Genomic DNA, 18811 nt, shown 5'->3' with positions numbered 1-18811 from the left:
AACCAAAAGCGCAAACTTATTTGGGTTGTGGGGGAAGAGTAGAAATAGCTACAAAATGTGAATTTACATTTGCCGGTGATATATCTGGTGGCAGCATGACAGAAACGAACACACAGCATACATAACAAACAAAAGCAGGGGAGTTTCTTTGTGCATATTTTCCAATGGTTTGTATATGTAGAATGATTTCCCAAGTTCCTTGCAAATATTTGGACATATCTATTTTGCAGAAAGGTTATTGTTAACTAAATTGCCACATATATAACTTACAAGAGCATTTAGATATAAGAATTACCCTCAGCTACAATTCAATAGTTTATATATCACGTGCCCAGATTTTCATATAGCTACTACACACAAAACTATATATATATATATTGACATGATTCACTGACATATTCAACTCTTACTGTGGGTGACAGCATCATAAAATGCCAAACTTACAGCTGAAATTTGCTCTTTGGATGTTCCATACTAGATTTCAGCTGATTTGTGACCTTGACCATGACAGAAATGTATATTGAATTCTGTCCATGTTATATGTATGGAAGAGAATTTTAGATATATATATTATTTAATATACTATTATTATTTAGTGTATAGATACCTGGTGCGTATGTGTATGCTGTGTAGCTTAGTCCTAGAGTATATGTATATGGCTAAAGTCTGTTTCCTGATCGACCTTTTGGGCAAAAGTACGTTTGTTATGTACAAAGTCTGTGTTTAAGCTTTTTACATTTCCCAATGTTTAGCACATGCAGCATGTAAATACCTTGCAACGCCGGCTACAACAGGGCCATGTGTACACCTGTTCTCACTTTCATGTGACAGGCAGCATTCTCTCTCTTAACTGTAAACAAACTTGTTTGTCTTAGTGACTGGCCAAATAAAACGTAGGACTGAGTGGACTTGTAGGCTCTGAAGTTTTACATTGTTTTGTTTTTGAGTGCAGTTATGTGAAAAAAATAATTCTACATTTGTAGAGGTGGACTTTCACAATAAAGAGATAGCACTACATCACTTCTAAGACAGCATTTCTCAAACTTTTGTATTGGTGACCCCTTTCACACAGCAAACCTATGAGTGTGACCCCCCCCCTTATAAATTAAAAACACTTTTTTTGTATTTAACAGTTATAAACGCTGGAGGCATTGGGGGGTTTAAGGGTGGAGGCTCACAAGTCGCGATCCCCCATGTAATAATCTCATGCCCCCTGAGGGGTCACAACCCCCAGTTTAGAACCCCTGTTCTAAGAGGTGAATTGAAAAATACAATTTCTTTTATCTTTTTTACAGTGCAAATATTTGTAATAAAATAATATAAAGTGAGCACTGCACACTTTGCATTCTGTGTTGTAATTGAACTCAATACATTTGAAAATGTAGAAAAACATCCAAAATATTTATAAAAATTTAAATTGGTATTTTATTATTGTTTAACAGTGCAGCTAAAACTGTGATTAATCAGGGCTATTTTTTAAAAACTGAGTTAATTTTTTATGTGTTATTCACTTAATTTAACTGCAATTAATTAACAACCCTACAAATAAGTACATGTTAATGCTATCTACAATTAACTTTCAGTAAAAAATGGCACACTTTTTTAAGAGACTTCGCCTACACTCATCCTGTTTAAGGATTAATGGGAATTACAGAGCCAGAACAACTGTTATAAACCCAAAGGCCCTGCCCACATGAAGGAAATTACAATGGTGAAAATCCCTAATATACCGGTGTAGTTTACACCACGGTAGATTAGTCCGATCATAATGGAGAGATACGTAGGTTGAAGAATCCACATACTATACTATGAGCAGCGTGCTGGTGGGAAAAAAATGTTTTTCCTGCAGACTACTGTCAGCTTCTTAAATGTTCATATTCTAATAGACCCTTGGTATGGGTGAGGAGAATTTGCATTTAGGAGGTTAAAGGGTTTTGCTCAACAATCGCATCAGCAATCAAGGTGCATTATGATTCAATCCTGAAATAACCAACAAGGTGAAAATTACTGCTGTCAAAATCCTGGCCAATGTGTTTGCTCTACCTCAGCACAATTGGAAAACAAAGGGTCTCGTTTTAAGTTGATTGAACGCTTTCGGATTTGCGTCATTTCAAAGATAAAAGAAGCTCAGCATTGTTTTGTCTCTCTAATAAGGTAAAACACTTTGCAAGAAGACGACAAAGCATTGCGTTCCTAAATACCTTTCACACTTAGCTGAGCAGTGCAAGAATCCTTTCCAGCATTGTTGCTCGCAGAACAAGTGTATAGTCCGGAGTCTCCTTTGCCTACTTTTATAACTGTCAGACTGGCTGTGTTTTCCACCAGGGTGATCTTGTAGTTGCCCCCAGGACGGATATCTCTGTTATCTTTTGCCCAAGTGACTTTTAGTGGTGCCGATCCAGTGATGTGGCATTTAAAGGAACCACTTGCTCCAAGAGCCACCTCAATGGGTTCTGGTTTCACATCAAAGACAGGAGGTCTCAGACGCTCTAAAATGGAAGAAATAACATAACTTTCACAACTGCTGCTTCACCGCCACACAAGTGGATCATTTGGCATTCCACAACAACACAGTGCCTTCTGTTTGTTTAAAGCCAATGGCCAGGACAAGATTTAGCAGCTACCAACCTGTGAGAAGGAGCTTGGCACTGGAAGAAGCAGTCCCAAGAGCATTGTGAGCTGAGCACGAGTATTGGCCACAGTGAGCCATGTCGGTCTGCAAGATCTGAAGAGTTGCTACGTTATTTAAGAATGTTGTTTGCATGTTATCATCATCATGTAATAGCACCCCATCCTTATGCCATGAGACCTGAATAGGTTCCGAGCCATTTATGCGACAATCAAAGGTAACGGGGGAACCAACAGTCTCCTGAATGTCTTTTAGTTTTCTTGCAAAGGTCGGTGGAAACTTACGGTCTGCAAGAAAATAAGTAGGAAATAAGGCATCCTGCCAACCTGCAGACAATTTGCATTTACGATAAGCCTGTTACTGAAATATTTGAAATGAAATGATCACCTTTAACAGTGAGCAGAGCTGTGGAAGAAGCAAAGCCAACACTGTTTTCTGCTTTGCAGATGTATTCTCCAAGGTCACTGTTCTCCACCCGGCTGAAAGTTAGCGTGGCCACATTATTTTTGAAGTACATTTTATAAGTAGGAGTCGATTTTAGTTTTGTATCTTCTTTGTACCAGGAGACTTTGATTTCCGGCGTCCCAGCAATTTGGCACTGAAAAGATGCAGACTTCCCAACTGTCACCTCTACACGTTCCAAGTGTGTCACAAAATAAGGCGGTTCTAAAGCACAAATGATCGCAATCAGTGTCACAGAAGAAAGAGCAAATCTTATACTGACCTTTATTAATACAAGAGCGGTTAAGGAATCTGAGATAGCAACACACCTAGGATTGATATTTGGCCTTGGCAAATATCTGCTCCGGCATCATTGGCAACCTCGCAAGTGTATTCCCCTTCATCATCTTTTGTACTGTTAAGAATTTCCAGTATGCCCGATTTTTCGGTAGTTGTTATTCTACATCTTGGGGACTGTGTTATGTGGAAGCCATTCTTCTTCCATGTTACTGAAATAGGAGGAGTTCCTTTGTATGTGCTTTCCAGAAGGATGGATTTCCCTTGCTCTACACTGGAATCACTTAATTTCTTCACAAATGTTGCTGGCTCTATAGCAACAAATAGGAAGGCCAAAAGTGAAATAGAAGAAGGAGGAAGTAACATGATGTTCACGAATGTGTGTGTGTACACACAAACACACAGACAAATAAATAAACACTGCTATCAACAACAACAAAAGTCAAAACACACCTTTTACAAAAAGATGAGTGGTACAAGACACACTGCCAGCGTCATTAGTGACTTGACAGGTGTAATCTCCACTGTGGAGTGGTTCTACTTCATACAATTCCAGTTCTGCAACTGTATCCTCCAAAGAAATGTTGCAGGTACTATCTGACACAAGTTCCCTGATGCCTCTAAACCAGTTAACTTTGAACGGAGCCGTTCCTCTTATGAGACTCGTGAATGTTACATTCATCCCAGGGAGAACTTCCACGGGATCGGGTGTCTTCGCAAATGAGGGTGGTTCTAGACATACATAAAGAAGTTAAGACACATACACAAATTAGTGTGATCGTTATGTTTGAAGATGAAAACCAAATCAGAGTTTGGCTGAAGATTTATAGGCACCCTGAAAATTGCCAAGGAAGAAATAGCAGCAAATCGAGGAAGCATTTTGCCTAGGGCACCTTGGTCCTCTTTTACTGACCTTGCACAATCAAAAAGGCACTGCATTCATCAGATCCAGCGGCATTTGTGGCGGCACAGGTGTAAGGTCCGGCATCTGATGAGTCCAGTGCATTCAGTTTCAAACCACACATGTTGTCTGAAAATGAGACTTCATATTTGTCTCCACTAACAATCTCATTTCCATCTTGGAACCAGGCAACTGAAATGGGTGGTGATCCAGAAACTCTGCACTCCAGCAGTGCTGAGGAACCCAGCACCCCACATGTTTCCTTTAACTTCCTTGTGAAAAAAGGAGGGACAATGCGATCTGCATAGAAAAAGGTGACAAAACCACATTTAAAAAAATAAAAAAGGAAAGATCTGTTAAAAGAAAAGACAACATTAAATGACAAAGGCAGTAGCCGGCTAACCTGAAACATCAACCGAGGATGTACAGCTACTTTCACCAACTTCGTTTTTCACTTCAAATGTATACAGTCCCCTGTCTCCTGTCTCCGCAGAAAGAACTTTCAGCGTAGCTACTTTGTTAGAAAAGGTGATTTGATATTTGCGACCACTCTGTAGTTCTCTCCCATCCTTAAACCACTTTGTAATAAGTTCTGGTGTTCCACCCACTGTGCACTCTAATGTAAAAGAATCCCCAGCCGTAACTGACATCGGTTCTGGCTTCTCTAAAATGACTGCTGGTTCTGAAAGAAAAGAAAAACCGTCTAATCGGTTAAATCTAATTGTAAAGTCGAGAGAACAGAACAGGCAAATATTTAGTAAAGAAACATGTATCATGATTATAAGGGAGAAAGGCAATAGATTAATGAATTCTTAACTCTAACAGTAATGTTAAATCTATAAGCAAACTGATCAGCAATGTATGTTGATACGTACAAGTTTGGTTTCCAGGAATACTAATTGTACGCAGTTTGGGAAAATAAAAATAGTACTAAAAGAGTACTTTTTCGCAAGCATGCACAAAGAAATCTATAAGTATACTATCTTCTTTCAATGCAGTAGTTATATTTGCACTCCTTCTTAAAGAGACTTAAAATTAAAAATTGTTTAAACAGCTTTTAAAAGATCTAATACGCAATATACTACCAAAGCAATTACCGCTAAACCCTATGTTACCACAGTACACTGCCCCAGCTGTGCAAATTTAGATAGAGATGGTTTTGTTCTGATCCTTCCAACAGTGAAGGAAAAGCTGCTCATCTTGCACAGCAAGACTGAGATTCATGAAAAGAAATTGAGTAGAGATTTGATGGATATTATAGGATGTCACATTTTTATATCTCTAAAGATTCAATCAGTTTTGTTTTTACAATCTTAATTCATAGTTTACACCAGATGCCACTGTTTACATCATCGGTCATCATCATCACAAATCTTAAAGCAACATTTAGTCTGACTTGAACCCACAATATTAAATTAATTTCTTGCTTTTGGGTTTCAACTCGAGTCTTGATTCCATCCTGGTTGCCAACGACAGCAAGAGTGAGGGACAGAGACAATGTGATTGGCAGAAAAGGCAAAAGAGCAAATGTATTGACATTAACGTAGGTAAAAAGAAACAAGTGTTAAATGCTAAATGTTAAATGCTTCAAATCTCTGCTGCATGTTAAATGCAAGTCTTGGGTCAAGAGGAGAACACTATAGGCATAATATAAAAGATAAAATAACGGGGAGCATAATGGCTCAATCCATTTTTACAAATAATGTAGTCTTTACTATTACTTTAACTTATGACACACCTCATATTACAGTAGGCGAAAGAAAGGAGAAAAACAAATGCTAAAGAAAGAGAAAGCTATGCAATGAAGTAGACAAATGTGTTTGCACTAGGCTTGCTAAGAGCTAGATTATGATAAATAATTAACAAAATACGTTCTAAGCATATTATGTAATATGCTAGGAATGCCTATGAAGGGTATCGATTTCCACAGACATATGGTTAATCAGAATAATGTATGCAATATAAGCAAGAATAGATCCCAAAGGATAGTATGCAAAAAGTAATAAAATAAAATAACATAAAATAAAAAATAGATTATGTGACTCTTGCATTAGTAGCTAAAGAGTTTTGAGCTGTTTTTGAAAAATGCTGACATTGTCCTGGAAAAATCTGTCACACTTTAGTGAGCAAATATTACTGGTACGGTCCTGAACTTGTGAAATTGCCAGGAAAATTAATGGCTTATTGTTGAGATCTAGCCACTTATAACATTCACCGCATCGGGTTATTTGCTATGAATACGTATTGAAAGCAGCAAGCTTTGTATAAAACCATTCGATAAACTAAATGTAGAAATCTGCAGGAAATATTAGTATGGCATTCTAATTAGTAGAAAGTAATAGACATATTGTGCTCAATTCTCTCCTGAGATACAGAGCTCACATTGAAGTTCATGAGTTCTTCCTCAGTATCTAAAGGAGAAATATCTGCCGTTATCTCATTGTGTATGCTGTACTGAATTTAATATTGTTCAGACACAATTATATATGGCCTAAAAATAAGACTCAGTAAGAAATATTTGATTAACTATGGAAGGTGTATGTTGACAGCTAACATGCTGATAAAAAAAAGAGAAGCAAAACGTGAAATTAACTAACCTTTAATAACAACGGAAGAAGTACACAATACACTTCCTGCCTCATTGGACACTTTGCAGGTATATAAGCCAGAATCAGCCTGCCTTGCACCTTTAATTTGCAGAAGTATGGTGTTGTTCAGGAAAGATATTTCACAGTTGGGACTCTGATAGATCTCTTGATTGTTTTTATACCAAGAAACGGTCAGAGGCTGAGAACCGGAAACACGGCCCTCAAGTTTAAGGGTGTTCCCTTCCGTTTCTTCTACCATTTCAGATAGTTTCTTTGTAAAACTAGGTGGAATTTTTCGTTCTGCAAGAATAAACATACTCTTTAAATTCTAAAAATAAATGTTAATATAAAAAAAAGAGTTTTCAAGAAATACATTTATGACACTATGTTGTTTAAAAAACTGCTTACATTTTAAAAGGGGATCTATTATTTACAAAAAGTACACAGAGGAAACCACTCTTAGAACAGCAAAACACCACATTGTGTAAATGGATGTGGAGTTTTATTAGTTATGAAAAAAATCTTTTTTTTAAAGAAATCTGGACTGTAGGTATAAGCAACAAGAAACAAACCAGAATTTTGTATTAATCATTTAGGATGGCAAAGTCTTCAACATTGCAAAGAAAATAAGATTGAAGGAAACATCATTTCCGCTGCTGAATTCTCCCTAAACCTTCCTTCAAAAATCTTTCGGTCCCTCCTGATAAATCCTTTAAAATACACATTCCTAATTCACAGATTGAGAAGAGGGTCTCCAAATTATATCATAGCAAGATGACTTCTTTCTTTCAGATATAAGAAATTCAATGTGCACATCATACACATGAATCGGGCAATACCTTTAATATTAAGCTGAGCTGCACAAGAGTCCTTTCCAACTTCATTGCTAGCATAGCATGTATACATTCCAGAGTCTGCATTGTCAGCATTCAGAATTGTCAAATGGACTATGTTTTCTACATAACTGATCTGGTATTTTCCTCCAGTCCGTATCTCTTGGTTATTTTTTGCCCAAGTGACCTTAATTGGTTGAGTTCCTGATATGTGACATTCAAAGTCTGCACTATCCCCAGCAAAAGCATCCATGGATGCAATTGGGATGTCAAACAATGGAGGATTCTTCCCTTCTACAGGGTGAAAGAAACAGAAAAACACATAAAAGCTCAATTAGTTTAAAGCATATTGTTAAATAAATGTTGCACTTATTGTTTTAAGTTGAGAATGGAAATTTTAAAATGACCTGTTGATGTTGAAAGGAAATTATTTAATAACCAACCAACCTGTAAGCACAAGGCTGGCACTGGAAGAAGCAGTTCCAATAGCATTGGAAGCTGTACAAGTGTATTGCCCAGTAAGGCTCTTGTCAGTCTGCAAAAACTGGAGAGTTGCTACGTTATTTAAGAAGGAGGTTTGTACGTTGTAGCCATCTTGGATATGTACGCCATCTTTAGACCAGAATACTTCAATAGGTTCTGAGCCGGTTATGCCACAATCAAATGTAACTGGTAAGCCAACAGTTTCATGAATGTCTCTCAAAGTTCGTGTGAATGAAGGAGGAAGTTTACGTTCTGCAAGCAAAGAAGCATAGCACAATAAAAGTTTTGGGAAGTTATCCAGCTTTGGTGAATTCTCCAGTAAACACTGTCTAAGAAGACTCTGAAATGTAGTATAGATTGGGCAGATTTACAGGAAGATAATGGAAGATCCAATCATTGTGTTCAACCAACTTGCCAATTATCAAACAGTAAAAGGCCCCAAAGAATCAAGGAGATTATTTGTTAGATCATTTAGCTTGTGGGTTGGTGTCAAGAGAGCGCTCTGGACAACCGGTCAATGTGGTTTTTAAGTTTTGATTAATAGTCTCACATTTTCTACATTGGAAAGAGCTGGAAGAATGCCCTATTCTGAAGGAGCAGAATCAGAAGTCAGTATCCATTAGTGAGAGCGCTGGTTAAAGCTGGTTAACTAAAGATTGACATTGAGAATGACTTTCCAGCCAGACTTTCACTAGTAAAAGGTAATCAATGCTCAGGGAGTTCTAGACAGGGGTGGTCTCTAGCTGGTCAGGTAGAGTTCACAGAGTGTTCCTATGAAACTTTTAAATGTGTTAACATGAATTATTCACCTTGAACAGAAAGCAAAGCTGATGAAGAAGCTTCTCCAACACTGTTTTCTGCTTTGCAGATATACTCCCCACTATCCCCACTATCCACCTGGCCGAAAACCAAAGTGGCAACGTTGTTCTTAAAGTGCATTTTAGAGGTAGGAGTTGCTCTTAGTTTCGTATCTCCTTTGTACCATGATACAACAATTTCTGGTGTGCCAGCAACTTGGCATTGTAATGACGCAGAATCCCCAACTGTCACCTGAGCAGGTTCCAAGCGTGTGACAAAGTAAGGTGGTTCTAAAAAACAAAGACACGTGATTAATTCCAAAATTTAAATATCACAATAACTATTACTATAAAAAAGATCCCTTGTGGAATGAGGACACACCTAATACTGAGATGTCAGCTTGACAAAGATCTCGTCCAGAATCATTCTCAATGTGGCAAGTGTATTGTCCCTGATCTTCTATTTTACTACTTGGAACTTCCAGTATGGCAGAGGTTTCTGTGGTAGTGATGCTGCATTTTTCAGAATGAGCTACTTCGAATCCATTTTTCTTCCACAAGACTGCAATCGGAGGAGTACCAGAGTATGTGCATTCCAGAATTAATGGTTTTCCTTTCTCTACACTGAGATTATTCAGTCTTTTCACAAATTTAGCTGGTTCTACAGTGAACATTATGAAGATAAAAGTTAAAAGTTGACACCAAGAGATGTTTTTTTAAAGAAATATATGTAATTGCAAGCCTGACAAACCTTTTACAAAGAGCTGTGTTGTGCAAGAAACTTTGCCAGCCTCATTAGTGACCAGACAGGTGTAGTCTCCACTTTGGAGTGGCTGTACGTCAAACAGCTCCAGTTGTGCAACTGAATTTTCCAAGGAGATGTTGCATCGATGTCCTGGTACTAGCTCGACACTTCCTTTGAACCATTTAACATTCAGTGGAGGGGTGCCTTTTAGGATACTAGTAAAAGTTATATTTGCCCCAGATAAAACTTGCAGGGGATCAGGTTTCTTCACAAAAGAAGGAGATTCTAAAGACACACAGATAAGAGAAATGAACTTTGATGAAGAGTAAAATATTCCCATATGAAACACAGGTGAATAGACTCATATAAACACACCCAAAAAAGTAAGCAACTCACAAAGAAAGGAGTTTATATCTGGAAGCTCTGCCTTGTTCTAGATACTAACCTCTAACAGTCAAATATGCACTGCATTCATCAGATCCAGCTACATTAGTAGCTGTGCATGAGTAAGTTCCCATATCAGATTCCTTTAGTGAGTTCACTTTCAAAGAGCAAGCATTGTCTGTAAGGGTCGTCTGATACTTGTCTCCACTAGTGACCTCATATCCTTCGTGGAACCAGGAAACAGAAATAGGTGGTGACCCATACACTTTGCACTCCAGAACAACAGAGGAACCCAACAGACCATTGGTTTCTTTCAGTTTTCTTGTGAAAGAAGGAGGTATAATGCGATCTGTATAGGATAAAACACAGCTATATTACAACAGTATAACTTAAAAGGTTGATGGTTTCCAGTCATCCAGCAGAAACACCACACTTTCCTTTGGCACACCTATGTTGGCTTGGGAGAATCCAAAGCAGGCCTACAATTCAACCCATTGAAGTCTGAGGTACTGAGAGAAGACAAGAACAGGTTGCAGTATACTCTCTTATGCTGTCACTCACCCCTTCTGAGGGTCACCTTTCTCCTTTTATTTTTCAATACTTTCTCATAAGGAGAAGAACAGTATTGCACCATTTGGGACATTCAGACTCAGTTGATGAGACTGACCCCAAGCAACAGCCTCATCTTTGTGTTGGGTGAAAAATGCTTCAACCTACTCCCTCCCTCCGTGATCTCCATAACACTAGGGGGCGCACATAGGGTGCCTAAGATCACATTAGTAGTGAGTCTTCCCAGAATGGCAGCAGCCTGACATGACACCAAAGGAAGCAGCATGTTGTGTAACGTTTTGTGATAAATGAAAGGGGGGGGAGTTCCCTTTTATGAACACCCACCCAGCCACTTAGCTATAAAATCCCTGTTAGTAGCTATTCGCTACTTGCTTTACCTGTAAAGGGTTAACAAGTCCACAAGTAAAAGGAAGAGAGTGGACACCATGACCAAAAGAGCGAATGAGAGAGCTAGACCTTTTTATAAAAAGAATCCCTTTGTCTATCTGTAGTTGTTCTCCAGAGAGAGGAGACACATAGATGCAATGCTATAAAAAACTTTAAGCCAGCTATGAAAAATCATCAGATCATACCTAGAACTACTTATTTGAAACCTCAGATATGTAAGTAGATCAGGAAATTTTAGGAAAACATGATTAGGCTTGTGGGCTCCTCTGTGCTAACCCCAGGTGCTTTTGTTTTGCTTGTATCCTTTAAGTTGGACCTCAATAAAGTTATTTTGATGGGTAATCTTTATAAGTGGTTCTTTTTAAATCTAGAAAAGAGTCTAAGTTCCAAATGCATTTTCTTCTTTTTTGTTTTTAACAAAATTTAACTTTTTAAAAACAGAATTGACTGTTTGTGTCCTAAGAGGTGTGCATAGATTGTTTAATTAGCTCATGGCAACAGCTGATTTCCTTTGCTTTCTTTCTCAGCTCTTCCTGGAGGAGGAGAGAAAGGGCTTGAGGATACCCACAGGGAGGAATTCCCAAGTGCGCCTTCCTGGGTCCCAAAGGGTTTTTTTGCACTTGGGTGGTGGCAGCATCTACCCATCCAAGGTCAGAGAGAAGCTGTAACCTTGGGAATTTAATACAAGCCTGGAGTGGCCGGTATTAATTTTCAAAATCCTTGCGGCCCCCCACCTTTCGCACTCAAAGTGCCAGAGTGGGGAATCAGCCTTGACACACCTTTTAAAGAAATTGTAAGAATCAAAGATAATTCACAAGTTAATCAACTAACCTGAAACACGCACTGAAGCTGTGCATCTGCTTTGACCAACACTGTTTTTCACCTCAAAAGTATACTCCCCACTATCTTCTACTACTGCATCGTGGATCTTAAGCCCAGACACTTTGTTGAAGAAGCTAATTTTGTATTTGTGATCAGTAGACAACTCATTCCCATCCTTAAACCACCTAGTAGTGAGCTCCGGTGTGCCGTCCACTGTGCATTCTAAAGTACAAGAGTCTCCAGAGGTGACTTTCATTGGGCTGGGCTTCTCTACAATGACTGCAGGTTCTGAAATGAGATACAAATCACAGCCATATTTGATGACAGGATGGGAGGTGCAATAAGTTTGTTAAGTGAGGTTAAAATATCATTCTATATTTTTTTGTTTCCTTGTTACCAACCTAGAACTGACAGAGTGGCAAAGCACTCCTGAACTCCTGCGTCATTTTTGATCTGACAGATGTATTTTCCAGCACTGGCTGGTTCCGCATTTCCAATCTGTAGAGTTGCAACGTTTTCTGAATAGGAAATCCAAAGATTTTCGCTTTCTCTAACGATTTCCCCTTTGTCTTTCAGCCACAGAACAGAAATGGGCTGGGACCCGTCTATTGTGGCCTGCAGCTCAACTGGGTCCCCTACTACAGCAGTGAAATCACTGAGCTTCTTCACAAAAATTGGTGGTGCTGGTGAAGAGAAGATACTTCATGTTAAAACCACAAGGAGAGTTCAGGAAGAGAGTGACGAGAATGACACGATGCTAGGAATATAACTGATGTGTAAATCATTAAACAAACCTCTTAGCGTTATAGAGGAAATGCAAGTGTCACTTCCTACATCATTTACGGCCTTACAGTGATATTCACCGACGTCTGCGTCACCCAGGCTAAGGATGTGAATACTAGCAAGGCAGTTCTCGGACATGATTTTGTACTTCTTGCTACTTTTAATTTCTCTTTTGTCCTTATACCATGAAATTTGGAAAGGAGGAGTGCCCCGAAGCTCACACTCAAGATGGACATCTGAACCTTTCAAAGTCTCAACCGGATGGGGTTTCTTGCTGAAAACAGGGGGTTCTATGGAAAGAAGAAGTTTGAGTTTCTGTTAATTCAGTTGGGGACATAACAGAGAAAAGAACATTTAAACAGTAAATTGTATCACTATGTTGGACTGATATGGAAGAGGAAAGACACGAGTCACAATAAGAGATGGCTCCAATGTCATAGAACCCTGGTAAAATCCATACCCTGCATTCTCAGAAGGCAGCACTCACTTATCTGACTGAAGAGAAGATTTATTAACCTTTCACAGCAGATTAAAAGAAGGAACTGACAAAAAAGGGAGGAGTGGGGTTCTGACCTTTCACTTTCAATGAAGTACTGGTGTTTGCAGTGCCTGCTGCATTGCGAGCTTCACAAGTGTAGTCTCCACTGTCTTCCACACTGAGATTGTGCATTTCAATGACTGCCATGGTGTTAACGAAGGACATTCTGTATTTTTTGCTGTCGTGGATTTCAGCTTCGTCTTTGTACCAGGTGACTTTGATTTCTGGAGAACCGCCTATTTTGCATTCATATGTAGTGGAATCATGCTGTTTCACAACTCTAGAGGAGTCTAGCTTCTTAATAAACCTTGGTGGTTCTATGAAACCAAAGGACAAGAGTAAACAAGATGATTCACTAAACTGCACTGATGCATTAAAATATTCCCTCAGTGAAATATCTAACCAAAAGCGCAAACTTATTTGGGTTGTGGGGGAAGAGTAGAAATAGCTACAAAATGTGAATTTACATTTGCCGGTGATATATCTGGTGGCAGCATGACAGAAATGAACACACAGCATACATAACAAACAAAAGCAGGGGAGTTTCTTTGTGCATATTTTCCAATGGTTTGTATATGTAGAATGATTTCCCAAGTTCCTTGCAAAGATTTGGACATATTTATTATACACAAAAATATTGTTTAATGAATTGCCATATATGTAACTTACAATAGGTTATATATCATATAACCAGACGTTCAAACAGCTACTGCATGAAAACTAGATATATGTTGACGTGATTCACTGAAATATTCAATTCTTACTGTGGGTGACAGCATCTTAAAATGCCAAATTTTCAGCTGACGTCTGCTCATTAGAAGTTCCATATTAGATTTCAGCTGATGGGTGATTTTGACCATTACAGAAATTTATATTGAATTCTGTCCATGTTATATGTATGGAAGGGAACTCTATATCAGTTTCTGCTATATCATTTAGTGTATAGATACCTGGTGTGTATGCATATGTACATGGCTAAAGTCTGTTTCTTGATCTGCCTTTTGGGCAAAAGTACATTAATTACGTATAAAGCCCTTATTTAAGCTTTTACATTTAGTTTATCTTATTTTACTTTTCTGCTATAGGTCTCTTTCTGCCGCTTTTGTACAGAACTGATTTTTAAGTAATGATTAGTGCTAGGAGGGTAAGAAAAAAAACGTGCAACAGAAGCAACATGTTCAAAAGAACTAAGCTAACACATATTATTAAGACAAGTGTTTGCACTAAATGGCAATTGACCAAGATATTTATATTTTATTAATTTTGATGCCATCACTATTTTGTGTAGGGAATTCAGTATATATATCAAAGACGTGTCTAATAATATAAATACACTTAAATAATACATGTATTTAACCAGTCTTTATTGCAAAAGTTAGAGGGTGGCAATGCTTCTGTTCATGGTAGCTGTCTCAGCGAATGGAAATAAATAATGTGTTTTATCTGCAGAGTATTTAACACTTGATGTAAAAGAAGAACATTATCAATATTAAGGCCTTGAGTCAACAAGGTAATTACACTCTAGCAAAGACCAAGAATGTGAGTGTCATTGAATGCACGTGTTTAAATTTAGACATTTCCTTGAGCCCATGGCTGAACTGGGGCCATATTTGCCACATAATAATACATTTTCCAGTATGATTGTTATTCATTCCTTGAAAATTATAAATAAAAATGATGTCATTTTGTACTAGTTTTGATCGCAGAGGAGTTTCGGTTACTCTTTTGGCAACCAGATGTAAATTCATTTAAGTGCCTTTCAGATGCACATTTTTAAGGCAGCAGATTAGAAATAAATACTTGTTAATAGTATTTAAAATTATCTTTAAGGAAAAAAATACAACATCGTTATGGAGACACACCTTTTAAAGAGTCCTACACTCATCCTGTCTAAGGATCAATGGGAATTACAGATCCAGAACATAAACTCACAGGCCCTGCCCACATGAAGGAAATCACAATGGTGAAAATCCCTAATATACTCTATTTCCCCACATTAAGTATCCTCACACCTTCTTGTCAACTGTCTAAAATGGGCCATCTTGATTATCACTACAAAAGTTTTTTTTTCTCCTGCTGATAATAGCTCATCTTAATTAATTAGCCACTTACAGTTGGTATGGCTACTTCCACTTTTTCATGTTCTGTGTGTGTGTGTGTGTGTGTGTGTGTGTGTGTGTGTGTATATTCTTACTATATGTTCCATTCTATGCATCTGATGAAGTGGGCTGTAGCCCATGAAAGCTTATGCTCAAATAAATGTGTTAGTTTCTAAGGTGCCACAACTATTCCTGTTCTTTTTCTTAACATACCAGTGTAGTTTACACCAGAGTAGATTAGTCGGAGCCCAAATGTAGAGATAAGTAGGTTTAAGAATCCATATACTATACAGGTGAGCAGAGTACTGGTGGAGAAAAAAATGTTTCTACCCCAGGATACTGTCAGCTGCTCAAATATTCATACTGAGACGCTTAGTGTGGGAGAGGAGAATTTGCCTTTAGGAGGTTAAAGTGTTTTGCTCAGCAATTGCGTCAACGATCAAGGTGCATTATGATTCAATCCTAAAATAACCAACAAGATGAAAATTACTGCTGTCAAAATCCTGGCCAATGTGATTGTTCTACCTCACCACAATGGGAAAACAAAGGGTCTCGTTTTAAGCTGACTGAACGCTTTCGGTTTTGCACCGTTTCAATATAAAGGAAGAAGCTCGGCATTGTTTTGTGTTTCTTAACAAGGTAAAACGCTTGGCAAGAAGACGAGAAAGCATTGCGTTCCTAAATACCTTTCACGCTTAGCTGAGCAGCGCAAGAATCCTTTCCAGCATTGTTGCTCGCAGAACAAGTGTATAGCCCGGAGTCTCCTTTGCCTACTTTTAGAACTGTCAAGCTGGCTGTGTTTTCCACCAGGGTGATCTTGTAGTTGCCCCCAGGACGGATATCTCTGTTATCTTTTGCCCAAGTGACTTTTAGTGGTGCCGATCCGGTGACGTGGCATTTAAAGGAACCACTTGCTCCAAGAGCCACCTCAATGGGTTCTGGTTTCACATCAAAGACAGGAGGTCTCAGATGCTCTAAAAATGGAAAGAAACAACAAAACTTTCAGAGCTGCTGCTTCACCATTTGGCATTCCACAACAACGCAGTGCCTTCTGTTTGTTTAAAGCCAATGGCCAGGACAAGATTTAGCAGCTACCAACCTGTGAGAAGGAGCTTGGCACTGGAAGAAGCAGTCCCAAGAGCATTGTGAGCTGAGCACGAGTATTGGCCACAGTGAGCCATGTCGGTCTGCAAGATCTGAAGAGTTGCTACGTTATTTAAGAATGTTGTTTGCATGTTATCATCATCGTGTAATAGCACCCCATTCTTATGCCATGAGACCTGAATAGGTTCCGAGCCATTTATGCGACAATCAAAGGTAACGGGGGAACCAACAGTCTCCTGAATGTCTTTTAGTTTTCTTGCAAAGGTCGGTGGAAACTTACGGTCTGCAAGAAAATAAGTAGGAAATAAGGCATCCTGCCAACCTGCAGACAATTTGCATTTACAATAAGCCTGTTATTATAAAGAGTCATTACTGGAATATTTGAAATGAAACTATCACCTTTAACAGTGAGCAGAGCCGTGGAAGAAGCAAAGCCAACACTGTTTTCAGCTTTGCAGATGTATTCTCCAAGGTCACTGCTCTCCACCTGGGTGAAAACTAGCGCGGCCACATTATTTTTGAAGTACATTTTATAAGCAGGTGTCGATCTTAATTTTGTATCTTCTTTGTACCAGGAGACTTTGATTTCCGGCGTCCCAGCAATTTGGCACTGAAAAGATGCGGACTCCCCGACTGTCACCTCTACACGTTCCAAGTGTGTCACAAAATAAGGCGGTTCTAAAGCACAAATGATCGCAATCAGCGTCACAGAAAAAAGAGCAAATCTTATACTGACCATTATTAATACAAGAGTGGTTAAGGAATCTGAGATAGCAACACACCTAGGATTGATATTTGGCCTTGGCAAATATCTGCTCCGGCATCATTGGCAACCTCGCAAGTGTATTCCCCTTCATCATCTTTTGTACTGATAGGAATTTCCAGTATGCCAGATTTTTCGGTAGTTGTAATACTACATCTCGGGGACTGTGTTATGTGGAAGCCATTCTTCTTCCATGTTACTGAAATAGGAGGAGTTCCTTTGTATGTGCTTTCCAGAAGGATGGATTTCCCTTGCTCTACACTGGAATCACTTAATTTCTTCACAAATGTTGCTGGCTCTATAGTAACAAAATGGAAGACAAAAAGTCAAACAGAAGAGGAGGGAGGGAAGACCAAGATATTCACAAAGCTTTACGGGAGCCTGCACACACATTAATAAATAATAAATAAGAATAAGAACAATAGCAGCAATCGAGACAAACCTTTTACAAAAAGATGAGTGGTACAAGACACACTGCCAGCGTCATTAGTGACTCGACAGGTGTAATCTCCACTGTGGAGTGGTTCTACTTCATACAATTCCAGTTCTGCAACTGTATCCTCCAAAGAAATGTTGCAGGTACTATCTGACACAAGTTCCCTGATGCCTCTAAACCAGTTAACTTTGAACGGAGCCGTTCCTCTTATGAGACCCGTGAATGTTACACTCATCCCAGGGAGAACTTCCACGGGATCGGGTGTCTTCGCAAATGAGGGTGGTTCTAGACATACATAAAGAAGTTAAGACACATACACAAATTAGTGTGATCGTAATATTTGAAGATGAAAACCAAATCAGAGTTTGGCTGAAGATTTGTAGGCGCCCTGAAAATTGCCAAGGAAGAAATAGCAGCAAATCGAGGAAGCATTTTGCCTAAGACACCTTGGTCCTCTTTTACTGACCTTGCACAATCAAAAAGGCACTGCATTCATCAGATCCAGCGGCATTTGTGGCGGCACAGGTGTAAGGTCCGGTATCTGATGAGTCCAGTGCATTCAGTTTCAAACCACACATGTTGTCTGAAAATGAGACTTCATATTTGTCTCCACTAACAATTTCATTTCCATCCTGGAACCAGGCAACTGAAATGGGTGGTGATCCAGAAACTTTGCACTCCAGCAGTGCTGAAGAACCCAGTACCCCGCATGTTTCCTTTAACTTCCTTGTGAAAAAAGGAGGGACAATGCGATCTGCATAGAAAAAGGAGACAAAACTACGTTTAAAAAAATAAAAAGGGAAAGATCTGTTAAAAGAAAAGACAACATTAAATGACAAAGGCAGTAGCCGGCTAACCTGAAACATCAACCGAGGACGTACAGCTACTTTCACCAACTTCGTTTTGCACTTCAAATGTATACAGTCCCCTGTCTCCGGCCTCCGCAGAGAGAACTTTCAGCGTAGCTACTTTGTTGAAAAAGGTGATTTGATATTTGCGGCCACTCTGTAGTTCTCTTCCATCCTTAAACCACTTTGTAATAAGTTCTGGTGTTCCACTCACTGTGCACTCTAATGTAAAAGAATTCCCGGCCGTAACTGACATCGGTTCTGGCTTCTCTAAAATGACTGCTGGTTCTGAAAGAAGAAAAACCGTCTAATCGGTAAAATCTTATTGTAAAGCCGAAAATTCATAACGAAATAGCAAATTAT

At 38.9% G+C, this 18811-nt stretch overlaps 1 protein-coding gene across 50 annotated transcripts in view; it reads right to left on the bottom strand.

Annotated features, from left to right (window-relative positions):
* Nucleotides 1-18811, bottom strand: part of TTN (titin) — a 312200-nt gene that overhangs the window by 208170 nt on the left and 85219 nt on the right. For all 50 annotated transcript variants that reach the window (XM_050916743.1, XM_050916742.1, XM_050916769.1 and 47 more), the window contains exons 77-101: nucleotides 18458-18736; nucleotides 18067-18354; nucleotides 17607-17885; nucleotides 17184-17462; nucleotides 16801-17079; nucleotides 16397-16684; nucleotides 15984-16271; nucleotides 13234-13515; nucleotides 12672-12950; nucleotides 12279-12560; nucleotides 11887-12165; nucleotides 10160-10447; nucleotides 9721-9999; nucleotides 9352-9630; nucleotides 8982-9260; nucleotides 8137-8424; nucleotides 7696-7983; nucleotides 6866-7156; nucleotides 4672-4950; nucleotides 4281-4568; nucleotides 3821-4099; nucleotides 3400-3678; nucleotides 3017-3295; nucleotides 2629-2916; nucleotides 2202-2489 (exon numbers count right to left, since the gene is read on the bottom strand). In XM_050916743.1, the coding sequence (XP_050772700.1) occupies nucleotides 2202-2489; nucleotides 2629-2916; nucleotides 3017-3295; nucleotides 3400-3678; nucleotides 3821-4099; nucleotides 4281-4568; nucleotides 4672-4950; nucleotides 6866-7156; nucleotides 7696-7983; nucleotides 8137-8424; nucleotides 8982-9260; nucleotides 9352-9630; nucleotides 9721-9999; nucleotides 10160-10447; nucleotides 11887-12165; nucleotides 12279-12560; nucleotides 12672-12950; nucleotides 13234-13515; nucleotides 15984-16271; nucleotides 16397-16684; nucleotides 16801-17079; nucleotides 17184-17462; nucleotides 17607-17885; nucleotides 18067-18354; nucleotides 18458-18736 (7074 nt within the window). The remainder of the gene's footprint in view (nucleotides 1-2201; nucleotides 2490-2628; nucleotides 2917-3016; nucleotides 3296-3399; nucleotides 3679-3820; nucleotides 4100-4280; nucleotides 4569-4671; nucleotides 4951-6865; nucleotides 7157-7695; nucleotides 7984-8136; nucleotides 8425-8981; nucleotides 9261-9351; nucleotides 9631-9720; nucleotides 10000-10159; nucleotides 10448-11886; nucleotides 12166-12278; nucleotides 12561-12671; nucleotides 12951-13233; nucleotides 13516-15983; nucleotides 16272-16396; nucleotides 16685-16800; nucleotides 17080-17183; nucleotides 17463-17606; nucleotides 17886-18066; nucleotides 18355-18457; nucleotides 18737-18811) is intronic.

The sequence above is a fragment of the Gopherus flavomarginatus genome, chromosome 10 (genome assembly GCF_025201925.1).
Source record: "Gopherus flavomarginatus isolate rGopFla2 chromosome 10, rGopFla2.mat.asm, whole genome shotgun sequence".
In the NCBI taxonomy this organism is placed as follows: Eukaryota; Metazoa; Chordata; order Testudines; family Testudinidae; genus Gopherus; species Gopherus flavomarginatus.
The sequence above is the reverse complement of the archived record's forward strand: the minus strand, read 5'-3'. Positions and strand labels throughout refer to the sequence as shown.